This window comes from Pelodiscus sinensis, chromosome 9 (assembly GCF_052426305.1).
Source record: "Pelodiscus sinensis isolate ZL-2025 chromosome 9, ASM5242630v1, whole genome shotgun sequence".
Lineage (NCBI taxonomy): Eukaryota > Metazoa > Chordata > Testudines > Trionychidae > Pelodiscus > Pelodiscus sinensis.
The window spans coordinates 60,609,297-60,627,043 of record NC_143060.1 but is presented as its reverse complement, the minus strand read 5'-3'; the positions used below and the strand labels follow the sequence as shown (position 1 = coordinate 60,627,043).

General features: G+C 53.9%; 1 protein-coding gene across 1 annotated transcript in view; it reads left to right on the top strand.

Annotated features, from left to right (window-relative positions):
- The window catches only part of CACNA1E (calcium voltage-gated channel subunit alpha1 E), a 264,872-nt gene that overhangs the window by 196,586 nt on the left and 50,539 nt on the right, over positions 1-17,747 (top strand). The window contains exons 23-27 of the mRNA XM_075936805.2: positions 232-388; positions 2,444-2,573; positions 4,759-4,818; positions 5,921-6,027; positions 16,892-16,988. Coding sequence (XP_075792920.2) covers positions 232-388; positions 2,444-2,573; positions 4,759-4,818; positions 5,921-6,027; positions 16,892-16,988 — 551 coding nt within the window. The remainder of the gene's footprint in view (positions 1-231; positions 389-2,443; positions 2,574-4,758; positions 4,819-5,920; positions 6,028-16,891; positions 16,989-17,747) is intronic.

Genomic DNA, 17,747 nt, shown 5'->3' with positions numbered 1-17,747 from the left:
GAGCCAGACTAGAGAGGTTCAACCTGTACTTTCTTGCAAGCTCTTGCACAAGGCAGGGACCGTGTATTCCATCAGCCAGTACCAGTTCCATGTGGATAACCCAAAGCTCAGAGGCGGTGGGGATGTGACCAGCCCATCTCCTAGGAAAATCTCCCAGACTTTCATCCAGGGTGCAGAGCCATGCTGCTGTTAGCCTGATGGGTCAGTAAAGGGGGTTGGTTTCTTTTGCAGTTAGCAACAAGACGGATGGAGAAGCCAGCCCCTTAAAGGAGGCAGAGGCCAAAGAGGTTGAGGCAAAGGAGAAGAAACGGAAGAAGGAGAAAAGCTCCAGGTCGGGCAAAGCCATGGTGCCTCACAGCTCCATGTTCATCTTCAGCACGACAAACCCGTGAGATATTCGTTGGCCTTTAGACTGAAGTAACTGGGCCCTGGAGAAGGGGAAGGATCTAATGGGGCAGGGCCTGGCAGGCTTTTACCGGCAGCCACTTGGGTACCCAGAGGAGCAGGGGAAGCCTGAGGCAGCATTGGGGCCCCTACTTACACCCCACCAGCTTCCCATATTTGCTGCTGCTTCCTCAGCTCCAGGGGGTGGGAACAGGACTGGCCCAAGCTGGCTGCAGCACCACAGAGGTAGAGCTCGGCTCCTGCAGGAGCCTGGGCTCCTTGTGACTCCAGATGCCCAGCTCCTACACTGCCTGGCTCCAGGGCTTTCAATTGCCCCCCGGGCGTGTACATTGGCATCTTCCATTGTATTGTCTCCCTCCACGGGCCTCCTGTCTTGTTCCACACGCAGGGGGACAAAGGAAGGCTGCCCAGGAAGGGCAACCACAAAGCTGGCATTTCCTAAGGCTGGTGCTTGGCTGAGCCACCCAGCCAGCCACAGTGTGGTGCAGCGAGGCGTGGCGTTTGATGAAATGTTGCGTGCCGTTCGTTGCAGCGTGACGTGCCGTTTAGTGCAGTGTGACGTGCTGTTTAGTGCAGTGTGGCGTGCCGTTTAGTGCGGCGTGGCGTTTAGTGCAGTGTGACGTGCCGTTTAGTGCACAGTGGTGTGCTGGTTAAAGCAGAGTGGCATGACAGTTAGTGCAGCGTGAGCTGCCGCTTAGTGCAGTGTGTGGCGTGCCGTTTAGTGCAGTGTGGCGTGCCGTTTAGTGCAGTGTGGCGTGCCGTTTAGTGCAGCGTGGCGTGCCGTTTAGTGCTGTGTGAGCTGCCACTTAGTGCAGTGTGTGGCGTCCCGTTTAATGCAGCATAGCATCCCGTTTAATGCAGCATAGCATCCCGTTTAGTGCAGTGTGGGTGCCACTTAGTGTGTCATTCGTTGCAGCGTGTGGCATGGCGTTTAGTGCAGCGTGTGGCATGGCGTTTAGTGCAGTGTGTGGTGTGCCGTTTAGTGCAGCGTGGCGTGGCGTTTAGTGCAGTGTGTGGTGTGCCGTTTAGTGCAGTGTGTGGTGTGCCGTTTAGTGCAGCGTGTGGCGTGGCATTTAGTGCAGCGTGTGGCGTGGCATTTAGTGCAGCGTGTGGCGTGGCATTTAGTGCAGCGTGTGGCGTGCCGTTTAGTGCAGCGCGTGGCGTGCCATTTAGTGCAGCGCGTGGCATGCCGTTTAGTGCAGCGTGTGGCGTGGCGTTTAGTGCAGCGCGTGGCGTGCCGTTTAGTGCAGCGCGTGGCGTGCCGTATAGTGCAGCGTGTGGCGTGGCGTTTAGTGCAGTGTGTGGTGTGCTGTTTAGTGCAGCGTGGCATGGAGTTTAGTGCAGTGTGTGGCATGGGGTTTAGTGCAGTGTGTGGTGTGCCGTTTAGTGCAGCGTGTGGCGTGTCGTTTAGTGCAGCGCGTGGCATGCCATTTAGTGCAGCGCGTGGCATGCAATTTAGTGCAGCGCGTGGCGTGGCGTTTAGTGCAGCGTGTGGCATGGCGTTTAGTGCAGTGTGTGGCGTGGCGTTTAGTGCAGTGTGTGGCGTGGCGTTTAGTGCAGTGTGTGGCGTGCCGTTTAGTGCAGCGTGGCGTGGCGTTTAGTGCAGCGTGTGGTGTGCCATTTAGTGCAGCGTGGCGTGGCGTTTAGTGCAGCGTGTGGCGTGGCGTTTAGTGCAGCGTGTGGCATGGCGTTTAGTGCAACGTGTGGCGTGGCGTTTAGTGCAGCGTGTGGCGTGGCGTTTAGTGCAGCGTGTGGCATGGTGTTTAGTGCAGTGTGTGGCATGGTGTTTAGTGCAGTGTGTGGCATGGTGTTTAGTGCAGTGTGTGGCGTGCCGTTTAGTGCAGCGTGGCGTGGCGTTTAGTGCAGTGTGTGGCATGGTGTTTAGTGCAGTGTGTGGCGTGGCGTTTAGTGCAGTGTGTGGCGTACCGTTTAGTGCAGCGTAGCATGCCATTTAGTGCAGCGTGGTGTGTCGCCTCATCTGAAGGCTGGGTATTGTAGACACCTGGCTCGTGATTGCTCTAACCTGTTTCTCCTGCAGGGTGCGGCGGGCCTGCCACTACATCGTGAACCTGCGCTACTTCGAGATGTGCATCCTCCTGGTGATTGCCGCTAGCAGCATCGCCCTGGCCGCAGAGGACCCTGTCCTGACCAACTCGGACAGGAACAAAGTGATTGCTCACTTTCTTACTGCTCTCCCCGCCCCCATCCATCAGCTGCACATGGACCACAGTGGGGAGAGGCGGAAGAGCAGTTGTACTTGCTAACTTGCCTTGCTCCTTTGCAGAGTGGCAGCAGAGGGCATGCTGGGATATATTCCCCCACACCCTCTTTGCTACTGCACACGCACCTCCACGGGACACCCTTAGTCCTGCTGCAGCTTCAAATTCAGGCTGCAGCCTGTCGGAACCACCAGACGCACACGTTGCCGGTCCAAACCCCGGCACTCCTCAGCGTGCCGTTAGGCATGGGAGGCAGGTCTGAAGTGTAGGAATAGGCAGGGCGGGGGAGAAAGAGAGTCAGCTGGGAGGGAAAGGTGCAGCTGGGTACCCAGTGTGAGGAAGGGCAGAGGAGATGGTGTCAGCCCAGAAGATACAGGGCGGCTAAGGCACAGGGGTGGTACTTCTCCGATGTCAAGGTAGGGTTCTATACAGTCAGATGTGAAATTGTTATCCCGCTGTGAAATCCTGGGGCAGACAAAGCGCCTGTGGTTTCCCCCCGACGTAGCAGGGTGAGGTTGGTGCTGTACCCTCATCTGTGACTGACCTTGTAGTGAAAGTGCAGGGCCTCGCCTCCAGTGGGAGGTTCAGCAAGAAGGCAAGTGCCCGTGGCTTTCCGGCCTCTTTTCTCTGCAGCAAAGACATGGGCTGCGTTTGACAGGGCGACATCCAGGTTCAGGGAAGGAGACTGAGCCAGGGAGCGAGCAGCCAAGTGGCCCCAAGAACAACGTGGGCGAAGGTCTGGTGGCTCCCAGGAAAGGAAGGGCGCAGGACAGAGCCAATGTGGGTCTCAGCACAACATCACCCGGCAGGCGAGGAAAAGGGGGTTGTGCGGATTTGCCCCGGGAAACTGAATTTCAGGCTTGGTTGCCGAATGCAACACAGTTGGTCCTGGTGTGTTGGCAGCCACAAGGAGTTACTTAGTGAAAATGTCATGGGGGTGTCAGGTCGGGGGTCAGTCCCTGGAGACCTGGGCTCACCTGCACGTAACCAGCCCGAGTGCACTGAGCTGGGGATGAAAGTGCAAACCAGCCACAGTCCTCTCTACCCACTTTGCACGGCTGTCGTGCCCAGGGCTGCCCTTCTCAGAGAGCCTGCCTGAAACCACTCGCCTCCCTCCTGCCACGGGGGGTAGCACCCGAGCTGGAACTGAGCCAGCGGCGATGGCACTTCCTTACACGTCTCTGCTGCCGGTGGCACTGAGCGCACAGGGAAACTGAGTCAGGAAGCGGGCGTTAGTGAGCCACCGCTCAGCCGTGGTCCCCCAAACACCGCGTCCGTCTTCTTGAATCAGCTCCTGTCTACTTCTACACAGGCAGGAGGGATTCATCCTCGTGCAGAGGGGCAGCCCAAAGATCTGTGCAGGATCTGCGCCGGCTTTGGGGGGCCTCGGTGGGACACAAGCAGACACACCCCTGGAGCAGCCCCTTCCGCCCCAGCGAGCAAAGTGGCAGGGCGCCGCCCCTTTTGCAGGAGAAGGGAAGGTCTGAAGAAGGCTCCATGGCGGAGAGGAAGGAGTCGGCAGCTAGTGCAGCAGCTTCCTGGCAGGGGGGGAAGTTAATGGGAGGCAGAGAGAAGTGTGAGAGCAGAGCAGGGGCAGAAGGAGACGGAAGCAAGGGTGGGGGGAGGAGGAACGTGCCCCCATTATTTCTCACTGCGCTGGAAGGACAAGGAGGAAATTCCCATCACACTGGTCTGAGCTAAACATCAAACCAGCATTCGCTGCTGCAGAGGCGGCTGGAAATACCCCAGGCACGGAGTGATTTCTGGTCCCAACGCCAGTGATTAGTGAGCGCTGGCCCGGGGTATTAGCTGGGAGGGGGACAAGCGAGTAGACCAGAGGGCCCTCTGTAAGCAGGGGTGGGAACTGGGGGTCCCAGCCTCAAGGCTCTGCAGAGAGGCCCCCAGCTCCCCTTGGCTCAGACACAAGAGCCCCCCCCCCCATATTTAGTAGCGCCAGGAGCAGCTTGACGCATGGCCCGGAAGTTTCCATGGGAACGAAGTTTTGGGCTGTGCCGTGCTCTCAGGTGACGGGCTCTTTTCTAGGTTGGCTCTGGGACAAGAACATGGGCCTGGGTGCGTGAGCACCGCACAGTTGCCTCCCAAACACCCCTCTGCATCTGCTCTGTCTCCCCAGGTCCTGCGGTATTTTGACTACGTTTTCACAGGCGTCTTCACCTTTGAGATGATTATCAAGGTACGAGGCTCACGCGGAGGAGCTCCCGTGGGCCCGTGGGGGTGTGCTGGAGGGGGCAGGTGGGCATGGCTTTCCCAACCGCGTCCCGTACACGCCAGCTGTCTCTTTAGTGCTGGCTCATGGAGAGGCTGTCTGGGCTGTCCCACAGGCCGCTGCGGTCGCTATACAATGTTCTGCACAACCGGTTTGGTCAGCAAAGGAGGGTGGCTGTCACGTTACACCCAGGAGCCCCCTGATCTGTGCCTGTGCCTTGCCCCATCACCGGATGGCGCACTGAAGTGCAGGGGGGGAAGCGCCCGTGGAGGCGAGGGTACTCCGGGCAGTGGTGCTCAGCCCAGAGCCATCTCTCCCTGAGCCCCACGGGAGCCCAGGCAGAGCCGGTGGGATGGCGAGAAGCGAGGCTGTTGGCATAATCTCAATTTCCTGTGACTTCCTCGTTGTGGGTGGGGCTTTTCGGAGCACCACTGAGAACCCAGCGGGAACCAGCAGCTTCGGTTTAGTTCGGTCTTAAATGTGGATTGAAAAAAAAACCAGCCTTTCTGGAACCTCGTCCACACCTGGCATCCCAACAAGACCGAAGCAGCGTGGCCCAGTGGATAGAGCACTGGGCTGGGGTGCAAGAGACTCAGGCTCTATTTGTGGCTAAGCCTGCTCAGGGGTAGCAGGCAAGACACAGCCTGCTCTGGGCCTCAGTTTCCCCCTCTGTAAAATGGGGATAATGATCCTGCCTTCCTCTGTGAAGCGCGATGAGATCTTTGGATGGAATGTGCTCTCTAGGAGTGACGTCACCACCTGCTGCCTCTTGAGTCCCATGGGCTGAGTCTGTGAGGTGGCCCTCCAAGGCCTTAGGGCCGGGGCTTCCCCATTTGGGTGCCCACAGTTAGGCCCCTTAATCCATACGCAGGCAACTGAACCAGCCTGATGTTCAGAGGAGCTGAGCTCCCATGACCAGGCCGCTTATGTAGGCGCTAGCGCTGGGCACCCAACAGGGCCAGGAGCAAGTGTCAGCAGCTCAGCCCCAATGCTCCCTGAAGCCAGCGGGTCAGGCCCCTTGCTGCGGAGCGAGGTTCTTACTGCCTGTGCTTTCATCCCCTCCCTGCAGATGATAGACCAGGGCTTGATCCTGCGGGACGGCTCCTACTTCCGAGACCTCTGGAACATCCTGGATTTCATCGTGGTGGTCGGGGCCCTGGTGGCTTTTGCCTTGGCGTAAGTGGCTGTCTCCCATTTTGCCCGGCCGAGCCGCTTGGGGCAGTGTGCACTGAGGGGGACAGAGAGAGCCAGCGGCATTTCTCTTGTGACTCCATTCCTTCTGCGGGCTCCCCCCACCCCTTTCTGATTGCTTCCCGGACCCTTGGCCATCCACAGTCCCACTGCAGAGTCCTCCCAGGCTGGCCCGGCCTCCCCACCACATGGCCGCTGGCTTCTCCCCCTCGTAGCTGGTGGGTTCTGCAGCTCGGGATGTCTGCCTGGGACAGGGAAGAGCAGGGGTGGCAAAGATGGAGTTAGGTGCCCGCGAGTTGTACGAAGGGTGGACAGAGGAGATGCGTGTGTCGTGTGAGGCAGAGCTGGTTCTGGCAAACAAAGACCCGTTCCTGGTTTTCTGTGCCATCCGCTGCCCTGGCAGGGACACCCCGGGAGTGGCACATAGCCACTGGCCAGGCCAGTCCGAAGGGGCAGTGAATCCTGCAGGGCTGCCTTGCTCGGCATTGGATGCCAAGGGGCGCCGGCGTGTGGCGTGCACCGTTTCCCTAGCTCCAAGCGGTCTGGAGGGATGCAGGGCTTGCCGTGTAAGAGCCAGGCCGGAGCAGGGGAGAGGCTTCACGTTTAGCATGCAGGAGGGGCAGGGAGAGAAGTTGCCGTACGGACCTTCCTGAGCGCTCACGCGGTTGCAGCTTAGGAGGGCACTCGCGCTTTCCTGCTTCTCCTCTGCGTCGTGCCGGGGACGGAGAAAGGGAGCACGAGGGCCCCGCCGTAGCCACTGCGGATCTGGCTTTTTCCCTTCTCTTTCCGCGGGGGACATTTGGGGGTTGCAGTTAATTCCCTGCCACTTGGGTGAGGGGCCAGCCCAGCGGGGGCGGAGCTGTACTTCCTCGGGAAGGCCGGGGAAGGGGGTGCCACATCCTCGAGGAGGCGCGTGGTGTCAGAACCTGAATGGACGTCCAGCGAAAGGCGACTCGCTGCTGGGTGAGCCTCCGAGCCGCGTCGGCTCCGTGCTCGGCTGCCTCCCGGGAAGGAAGGCGCGGAGAGCCAGGCCCCAGGCTCCAGCATGCCGCGAGTTTGTCATGTTGTTGTTCTTTCTTTGTGCCCTTGAAACATGCGCTGGTGGCTTTAGTGCTGGTGGAAGGGGAGGGACTGGCAGCCGTGGAGAGTGAAGCCCTCTGTCTGTCCACAGCTCAGGTACTGTGCAGGGGGGTCCTGAGACCCGAGGTCCCTCGATGGATTATGGGCCATAATCCATCCCTCGCCTTTCTATGTGTCACTTTCCCCGCTCCCCCCGGCACATACACCTGCTCATTCTCGCCCCCTCTCTCCCTGGCTCATTCCCTCCCTCGCTCGCTCGCTCTCTCTCACTCTCCGGTCCTTTCAGTCGGCTCCCTCTTCGCCAAGAGCCCGGGAGAATTCAGCTTGCTCTGCCTCTGCCCAAGTTAGCTCACGCCTGGGGCACCCAGCCAGGAAGTGAGGCTGGGGAATGAGAGCCATCTCCTGGGACCTACCCGGTGCTGTATCTTGGGCTCCGAGCCAGGCGACCGAGCAGGTGGGAATATGTCTCCGGCGCCTGGGATAGTCTTCAGGAGATTTAGTGAGTCAGCAGTGTCAGCAGATGGCTCCCGCAGCTGGGGAGGAAATGCGGGTCTCCCGGCCGCCTGTCCAGGTTCTCTCACTCACCCGCGTCTGAGCGGCTGTTCTGGCTGTGGCGCCGCCCTAGTGGACGATTGGTTGCACCGGGGATACCGCGACAAGGACAGGCTGAACAGCAGGAGGGTAAGGTAGAAGGGTCAGGGAGCCTTTCGCCTCTCGGCCGCGCTTCCGATCCAGCCCACGCTGGTGGTTACTCCAAGTTCTTGCCGTCTGCTGGCTGTGGGTGTTCTGCGTGCCCTAAGCTGGCGGCTTCTCAGCCCGTTTCCCAATGGGCAACGGTCTGCCTCACAAAAACCACTGCGCTACCCGGCCCCCTGGTGTTCAGCCTCCACAGAAAGGACAAGGACGGGCTGCGCGGCCAGCGGCGACGGCGCTGCTCTCTCACCCCCGGGGGGAGTCCGTGTGGGGGCACATCGGCAGGGCGATGTGGGGGAGCTTGCATTGTCGCCATGTGGGCCACGCCTGTTGGGTAGCTAAACAACTCCAGTCTGCACCGTGTCAGTCTGAGGCTGTCACCAGCACCTCCCCTCCCTCCCACCAACCCAGACAATGGCCAGGGTCCATCCTCAGGGTTTTACAGGCCCACCTGCCTTCCTCAGGGACTGGCAACCGGCTCCTTTCCACCGCTGGCCGTCTCTAGGAAGGGGAGCCTACCTTTTGGCACTGGGGAGCAGCTGAATTCTCACTGGAAAGCACCTGCCCATTGGTGTAGACACTCCAAGTTCCAACACAGAGAAGGCCCACGTGCCTTCATGTATGTTTGCAGCAAACATATATGTTGCCCTGCGTAGCGGTGCTAGATCGATAGACCAGTAGTTGCTTCCACCATGTACAAGAGCTCTTTATAATGTAAACTGGCAAATTTTTTTCCTGGGGCATTTGTCTCCTGCTTCCGAGACATGATCTACTGCTCATAAGCTCGGGTAGGGACAGAAGATAGGAACTGCCTCCATGCAATGACGGCTTCTCCTTTGTGGTTTCCAATCGGCTTTTACATTATAAAGCATTTATACGAACACCTGTCTCTCCTTCGGATGGCCTGTCCCCGCCTCAGCTTGGTGGGTTGAGTTGTTTCGCTGGCACTGGGCACTGGCACCCTCTGCTGCCCGCCCCGGCTCCTGCGGAGATGCAGAATGTTCACCAACTATAAATGTCCATCGCTGCCTGCCTTGCTGCATTGTGGTTTCAAGGGGCCGCGCCTCTTGGGTTGCTCTTGGATTCACTTTTCTTTCCCTTGGATGATCGTTGTACGGACTTTGGTTTTCACGCAGGGGCCACGCACCCGTCTGCTTCATCCCCCTGAGCTTTTGGGGTGAGCAAAACAAAGGCATCCAGCCTTGGACTTTCTGGGTATTTGCACATTGAGTTGGGTCACTGCCTGGCCATTTGCGAAGGAGGGGCTGTCTTATAGCCTTGCTGTACATCGGTAAGGCCGGGTCTGTGGGAGATGTCAGTCTGTTACGCTTGCTATCAATCTCAATGAAGTAGAGTCCTAAAATTGAGTTGAGCTGAGTGATAGCGAGATGGAAAACAGGATCCATGAGCACTAGTGTGGGGGGAGCAGGGACTTGGGAAGGTTGGAATGTATAGTGTATCCTTAAAAGTTATGTCTTCAGCTTTACCCTTTCTCATGGGACGCGGCACTAGAACACTCATGGAGTATTTGAATGTACTGTCCATTTGGAGAAGCGTTGACGCCTTCTCGTCACTCAAAGAAGTTTGCCCCGGGATGGTCCTCTTGCTTGTAGAATGAGCCAAGTGTATCTGATCTGATCTAGTGGGTTCAAGGCCGCAAGTCAGAGAAACGGGCTCTTTAGCTACTCCGCGTTCAGACTGTTGTTTGATGGTACACACTTCTCACAAAACAGCTGCGCCTTCCTTGCGTGTTCTTGCGAGGTTTCCAAAGAAATAGCCACAGCCGGTTTGTTATTTAAAAGTAATCCAGACAAACGCAGCTCTGTAAAGCTGCAGATCCATAGATCACCTGCTACTTCTCTGTGTCACCTAAAACTCTGGCATGCCATCTTCACTCCTCAAACTCTGCCTGGAGAGCTAATGTGCCCAACTAAATGCAGCCTAAATACCCTCCCCTTGCAATATCTACAAAGGTCTCTGTTTAATAAATAATAATAACTAAATGCACTGTAAGGTATTGTCTCCCCTCATGCTCTTATTAGCTATGCAAACTAGCAGCACTCGTTTGCCGCTGTACACGATCCCTGCCATTTCCGTGATATTATAAAAGGTTGCGCTCCAGTACCAGAGTCGTCCTTGTCAATCCTTTCGTTAATTTGGCCCTGAATCGTTGAGAGAGGCAGGGCTATCTGAGTTCTCTGGGAATTGTGAGCAAACAGCACTGTCCTAACACCCAGCCTGGCAGAGCTTTCAGTGCTGTGTCTGGCAACAGTGTCAGAATCGATTAATGGTGCGCATTGCATGTTTTGCAAGTTGTGTGTGATTTTTAGGTTTCGTTAAAGCCCTGGGCAAAGCAAGGCAAAGTATAGATTGCTGCAGAGCAAATCTCCATGCGGATCTGCTAATATATCTTAATTCTAACCTGCAGCCCTGGTGTTAGGCTATTCATTTTCTCTCATACTTCACCCTTATTCTGCACACGGACAGTACCTCTGCTAGTCCTGGGCTGGGCTTTTTTCTGATGCAGCCATATCTGTAATACAAAGGAAACCTCTAATATAGAGCCCTGTCCATGCAGACAAACCCAATTTATAATAAACCCATCTTTAGAGGGATCAAAATTAACAGACGGCGTCTCACTCCATCTTTAAATTATTCCATTAACTGAGGATTTTGGACAATGACTTGGAACGGCTTCTAAATACCCAGGAGGACAGGTGTTTTTAAAAAGTATGTCGCTTCATCGGACTTTCACCTAGTTCACAATTGTGCTCGCACTGTCTACAGCAGATATCTAGCAGGGACTGGACTCAAATAAATAAACATGGGAAGCCCTTGGATCATCCGCTGCTGCATAAATCATCAAGGCAATAGCAATTTGCTTCCTGACAGGCGGCTCGCCGTGCTCCCTCAGAGGGGGACTGGCATGCTGAGAATGAGGAGAGCAAGCGAAACTTCTAGAAACTTCCGGAAAGGACAGGGCTTGTGCATGGGGGAGTCTGTGTGTGCAATGTTTTTCTGGGAAGCTACATAGTAACGAAGCACCGTGGTACTCTAACGGTCCAGAGGGGATCGCCTGGAGTAGACTCTCCAGTTCTTGTCAGCTTGCAGGAAAAACCAGAACTCGCCTGCCCCATTGGTTATGGCACTAGAGGCACCAAAGCAAGCGGTGGCCAGGTTTCTATCCAGTTTCCCTCAGCGTTCCAGGCCTACCCGGAGGCCTCACTGATACAGGAGAAAGTCCCATCCTCGGCTGGTAATCAGCAAATGGATCAACGAAAGTTTATTTACTCCTGTGAAGCAGCATTTTAAAGCTAAATTGTGGGTCTCCCGGTCAGATTCCCTTTGAAAGCAAAAGAAGCCAATTTGTTTTAGTGGCTGAGGATGAGCCCTGCTTGTGAACCATTTGTTAACATCAGTGTGAGCTTCCTCCGCAAACTGTGGCAGGAAAGTTAAGACATCAGCCATTGGAAATCCCCACAGAAAAGACGGCTAAGGCACAAGACTGGGACGTAAGAAACCTGGGTTCAGTGCCACAGATTGTCTGTGTGACCTGAGGTGAGTCACTGTCTTTGTGCCTCAGTTTCCCCTCTGTGAAATGGGGATAGTGCTATTTAACCCCTTCCCCCCAAGGGAGGGATGCAAAGTGGTCTGTTACTATGGTGACTAAGGCTGACGATAAGTGGCATAGAAAGGGTGATTCATAATAGAACAAGTGTGTAGCTGATGGATCAGGGTCACAACGCCCTGCAAATCAGTTCTGCGGAGATAAATCCTGTAAGTAGAAACTAACAAAAACTTCAGTGCCTATAGACTTCAGGTGAACCTCCAGGACACCAGTCCAAAACTAACTCCAAGCCAGAGCTAGTGCCCAGAGAGAGAGCTCCTAGAATATGCTTCCTGACAGTAGCACCAATGTAGAGGAGACTCAGCGGTGGGCACTGTCATACAAATGGCCATTTGATTAACCTGGATTCCACCTAATCTTATTCCACTGCAAATCTAATCGTCAGGAGGCCAAAGGATCTCCAGCAAATCCGGGCCCGTGCAGAGATAACATGTTACCCAGCAATGTTCTGATCGAATCAAAGATCGATTTTTGACCTGACAGGGGAGAAGCCTAGTGCAACAGCACTTTCAGACTGACCACAGCTCCAGTGAATCCTTTAGCTTAGTTATCAGAGATATATAGCCTTAGACAAACCATAGCCTCCAAAGTAGCTAATGCTCCATGTACATGTCCTTCAAGGACTAAACTGGGATGACCACCAGATTCATTCCATGTTCTATCTACATTATTCTTCAGATAGGAGAAGGGTAGGACTTGGGGCCGTTGTGTCATCTGGAATACCTTGATCCTCTGACTTGTCTTGTATTAGTGACCATGCCTCGGCTACAAATCAACTTCCTCCTCTTGTCTGAATTTAGCCTATGTTAATGAGGATCAAGGGGGGGGAACTCCTGGTGACATGTAGATCATGGGAAATCAGGAATGACTGGAGAAGAGGTTAATTGTGGTTCTTGGTAAAGGGGATCTTTCTAGTGGTGCCTTGGATATGCGCATTGCCACTTCAGTTCAATTTGGGGTGCATTAGGGGAGCAAAACGTCCTTATAGTGCTGAAATGTGTAGAATATCCGAATGCCAAGGCTGTGAGACAGGCTTGTGACTCCAAATCTAATGCAGATCCCGTTCCCTGACATCCCTGGCCCTCTTTCTCGCTTGGATTTTCTTATCTGCTCTGTTTTCTCCCCACCTGTTGTTTGTTTGTCTTTTGTGGCTGCCTGGCTGGATCACCTACAGGAATACACTGGGGTAAATATACTGTTTGTTCTCTTTGGGGTTACATGCCAGGGTAGATGGGCCTGGGGGGGGAAGCTGGTTTGTCTCTCTGTGTAACTGAAGCTTTCTTATCCCATGCGGCTTCCTGCCTACATTTGTCCTTTCCACCCGTGTCTTGCAAAGTCATCAGCACTTCCCAAGAGGGAGGTAAAGGGGGAGAGAATTGGAGTGGGGCGGGGATATCAAAATCACGCGGGTGTACACATTGGAACATTATAAAGGATGCAAGTTCTGTGCCTCCTGCTCCATCCTCCCAGCTGGGTCCAATGAGCAGGCGTGTACTGGAAATCATCACAAGGCGAGCGAGAGAGGTTTGTATTCCAAGACAGAGGAACACGTGTGCGCATGCCTAGGCAATAAACTCACAGTGGAGACTGGTGAAGAGTTCCATGTCTGTGGTACTGTAGGAGCCCTGGTTACTTGCCCTGTTGTTCTTTTTCATAAAACAGTAGCTGATGCTGCCCAGAGGGATCAGTTGGTGAGCTGTCCAAACCTTGCTTTCTGCTCTTTGGACTATTCCATGTTCACGTGGTAGAAGGTGAAGTGAGTTTTCCTCTTCAGCTGGGTAGCATAGATCAGCACAGCAGGTCCTGTGTGTTTGATTTTGGACCCCGAAATGGAAAGGAACCTGAAGATCTTTTCCAAAAAGCATTGGAATTCCTTTCCTTTGGGGAAAGTGATTATTGGGGCCCTCCCAAATTCACGGTCTGTTTGGGTCAACTTCACAGTTTTAGGGTTTTTTTAAATGGCAAATTTCATGATGTCAGATATTTAAATCGGAAAGGTCACGGTGTAACCGTAGGGGTCCTGGCTCAGAAAGGTCGTGAGGTTATTGTATGCAGATTGCCGCATGGCTACCCTTACATCTGCGCTGCAGCTGGTAGCAGCATTGCCTTCGGTGCTGGGCAGCTGAAGGGGCAATGGCTGCTGGCCAGGAATCCAGCTCCGATGGCGGAGCTACTGCCAGCAGCTGCGCAGAAGGAAGGATGACCTGGGATGGCGTGGCCACCCTTATGTCTGCACCGCTGCTTGCGGAGCTAGGCCCTCCATCACCAGCTGCCACTTTCTGGCCACCCAGCTCTGAATGCAGCAGTACAGGAGTAAGGGCGACATGGGTCTGGTGTTGCCACCATTACTTCTGCACTACTGCTGCCTTCAGAGCCGGGCACACGGTCAACAGTACAACCACCACCCTCCAGTTACCCAGCTGCAACGGCCGCACAGAAGTAAGAGTGGCAATATCATGACCCTCCTAAAATAACCCTGTGGTCTCCCTGCAACTCCCTTTTGTGTCAGGACCCCCAGTTTGAGGAACGCTGGTCTACCCCATGAAATATCTATAATGTAGGGTAAAAGCACCCAAAAGGCCATATTTCATGGGAGGGTACCAGATTTCACGGCCTGTTGTACATGGCTGTGAATTTGGTGGGGTCTTGTGACTGATCACGTTGTTCCCGGGGCCACTTTACTAGCTAACGAACATGCTTGTGAGCCATCTTGTGACTCTCCTAGATTTACTCTGAGGGGATGATAGACTGTCTTGTGCAAGCGACCCCCGTGCTCCCATGAAAGACCCAGTGCTGTTCAGCCGCTGTGTTTGTGTTAGAGCAGCGTGAAACAGAGTGGCTTTAGTTCGGCTGCTTCTTTCAAAGGGTGCTTGGATGCATATGCACCCCTTGTGTGTTAGACACCCTCGATAATGCTGCATGAAATTAAGTTGAAATCTCGGAGTCTTGTCTACATGCAGGTTAAAACTATGGAGAATTCTCCATAGCTTTCACCAGCACCATAAATCCCTGTCCCTCTCTGGCATCCCCTTTCTCAGCAGGGACAGAGGGAGAGGATCCCCAACATTCCCAAACTCTCTCATGTCTCAGGCATGAAGCACAAGCCCCAGAAAACCTGAGCTTTCCACCTCCACTTTGCCATCTTCGGAGGAAATCTGCTGGCTGGCTCCCTCTGCACCCACTGACTTTTCAGGGAGGGCTCTATGCTTGGTCCACAGAACGAGCCAAACGCTCCAACTTTCCCCCTCCTTGCAAGCCCTCGGCTGGTAGGTTCAGGAAATAGATAGGTGCTTTGCCCTGTCCTCCTCTGCCCAGCTGCAATCAGAATGAGAAATGATCCACTGGGCCTTTGGATGCTGCTTCACGCTGCCCTTTACCTTGGTCTGAGGCTGAGACCTGCAGGAGGCACCCTGCTATTGGAGTTGCAGCCCCATCATAATAAATAATAAAGGCCGTACACAGCAGCAGGGTACAGAGGACCATTTCCTGGTCCCTCTGGGAGGCCTGTCTGACTGAGCATTTGGTAAGAGCTGCTGTGCCTTGCCACTACCCCACCACCCTGACGAAGAAGGATTAGGGGGTTGGATCTGAGAGCTGCCCCTGAAAAGCTCCTAAAGGTCATCAAAGTACCCCCTCTCCTTCCCCAAGCAGGTATCAAAAGATCAGAATTAAGCCTATTTGGAGACGGTGACCCAGGACCTGCCAAGCCAAAAGAAACCTAAGACAAGGCGAAATCTCCCTTGGTTTCACATTTTGGGTCTAACTCTAAACTTCCCCCAAGCTTTGCCGAAACCCCGAGTGAAACCATTTAGCAAAAGACAGGCCTAGTGTCATATGCCAGCCACTGAAAGCTGGGAGTTCCCTTCTAATCCCTGTCAGAGCATATTCCTCCTGAGGAGAATATCTCACTGGGGGGCAGGGAGGCTCCCGCTGCTGAGCTGAGCAAACGGGCTGCAATTTTGCCTTCCAAATAAAAAATTGTCCATCTCCCCAAAAGCCTACAAAAGCGGGAGATGAAAATTGCACAGGTAGCACCGTAGGCCACACACGTTTGATACACGCTACAGTGAAAGGTCGCGATGTGCTGAAACATCTCCCACCTAGTACCATCGGTGCCCAAGCACAAAGTGGGCTCATTCCAGTGTTTGTGCGGTTGCTTTGTGTGGTGTTTGTGGGCCTGCACTGTTACTGAGGAGTTTTAATGAGTGTTTTCCTTTGCCTCTATTTGTGGTTAGGTGTGTTGTTGTGCTTTCTATTGTGTTAACTCTTACAAAAGGAGCTGTGCGGTTAGAAGTACCCTTTGTCATAAGTCTCCTCCTACAGGTTTTCAGATCCAGCAGATGGATGCAAAACTGTGTTGGTCTCCCATAAGGCCTTGTACATTTTACCAATACACAATCAAATTCTGATTGTTCTTGGATCGGAATCTTGGTAGCTGATCACCTTGTGTTTAGGGGGGGAAGCTTGGAAGGGTGTGTGTGAAATCACAATTTAAATCAGGGTTTTTACAGTGTTTCCCTTGACAGCAATCTTTTTTTTTCCCTTATAACCATAGCATAAATTTATTCTATAGATACCCGTCAGTGTGATTAGAGGAAGCATTCCTCAGCCCAGCAAGCCACAACTAATAGCAGGCCATAGTTAATGGTCAGGGAGCACACATTTTTCAGCCATGAAACAACTGAGGAGATGGCCTAAGATTATCTCAGATTTTCTGGTTGCACAGAGAGGGCTGATACTAGTGATGAGTACGGTGGGAAAATCTACGATAGACGCCATACTCGGCCAACAGAGGGAATTTGCATTCTCTTTTGTACACTGGTGTTATAGCAGTGTGATTTTCTTAGAGAAGAAGTGTTTTTGGTTTTTTTAATTGCAACATTGGTGGCATTTTGGTCTCCGTGTTTGCAAGTAGCACAGATTGGAGAAAGCGTCTGCATTAGGGACCCAGACTGAGGCCAACCAGGCAGCGTGAGTTCATGATACTGCAGGAATGCTGCATGGTGTGACGCCTTTGATGGCCTCGCCCAGTGAGAGTGTTGGATCACCCGCTTTAACCTTGCTAGCGCAGTCTTTCTCACAGTCACAGGGCTTGCGAAGGCAGTTGATCCTCAGCCAAGGGGGAACGCGCTCAAGCAGCTGTTGAGCTTAATGCTTTGCTTGCCTTCCTCCGATCCAGAGAATCCTATTTTTTCACTGGCAAATATGTTCAGTGTGCTTTGAACACAACCCCTATGCTTCTGCAGGCAGGTACAGCCCCGCCATCGCTAATGGGTTGACACCTGCTTTCACCTGGACTGCTTGCGGCCCTAGATTTCTCCTGTGTGCATGTTTTGGGAAGTGGTCAACACTGTTGAAAATCACCAGTGAGTTCCTCCCACACGCAGGAAGTTTATTTCCTCTCTTTGTTTTGTTTTTGGGTGTGCGTGCCTGCTTCTGACTCTGTAGGACCAACAAAGGTCGGGATATCAAAACCATTAAATCTCTCCGTGTGCTCCGGGTATTGAGGCCTCTGAAGACCATCAAGCGGTTGCCCAAACTCAAGGTAATGCTTAAAATTCTCTGTCCTCAGTTCTGTTTCTCCCAGTAAAAGAGAGAGCTTCCTCTTTCCTCTCTCACTGCACTGGAATTCCAGCCTATGGCATTAGGACCGATTTCCTGGTTAACAATAGATAAAGTAGTGCTTGTGCTTTGTATCACTTGCCTTTCATTCCCAAACCCCAAAGAAATCAAAGAAACTTTTCAGATGGATTTACAAATCTCCTCCAAACTCAATCTTCAGTCATGGCACCTTCCTGGTAAGAGGCAACTTAAATGCCACCTATGGATCCTCAGTCACGTAAAGCAGGTGTGCATTCCTAAATGCCCATTTGGTGTGGGATTCGGGAACCCTGTGTTATGGTGTAGTTGGGGTTTCCCTGATCCTGCACCCCCGTAGCAGCCAGAACAGTCGCCAGCAGAATAGAGAGGGGTTTATTGATTTTCCAGAATACAGCACAGCATAGACAATAGGATGTGGCAATGGGGAGATGCTAGGATGCCCCAGACACCTTCAGGTGGGGTGCCTGAGCCCCTAGTCTCCAAGCCCCCTCCCTAGGCTGTCTACATCATGTTTCCAGCCCCAGACTAACTCATCCTCCCCCCACATACTTCCTTTGTTCGAACCTCCTTCCTGCCCCCCAGTCAGAACCAGTCAGGGCAGTGTCTGGCCCCCGTGCTGGGCCGTGCTCACAGACAGGGCCAGTAGGGGACAGCCCAAGCCTAGCAACCAGCAAGATGCCCCACTACATCACACCCTGTTTCG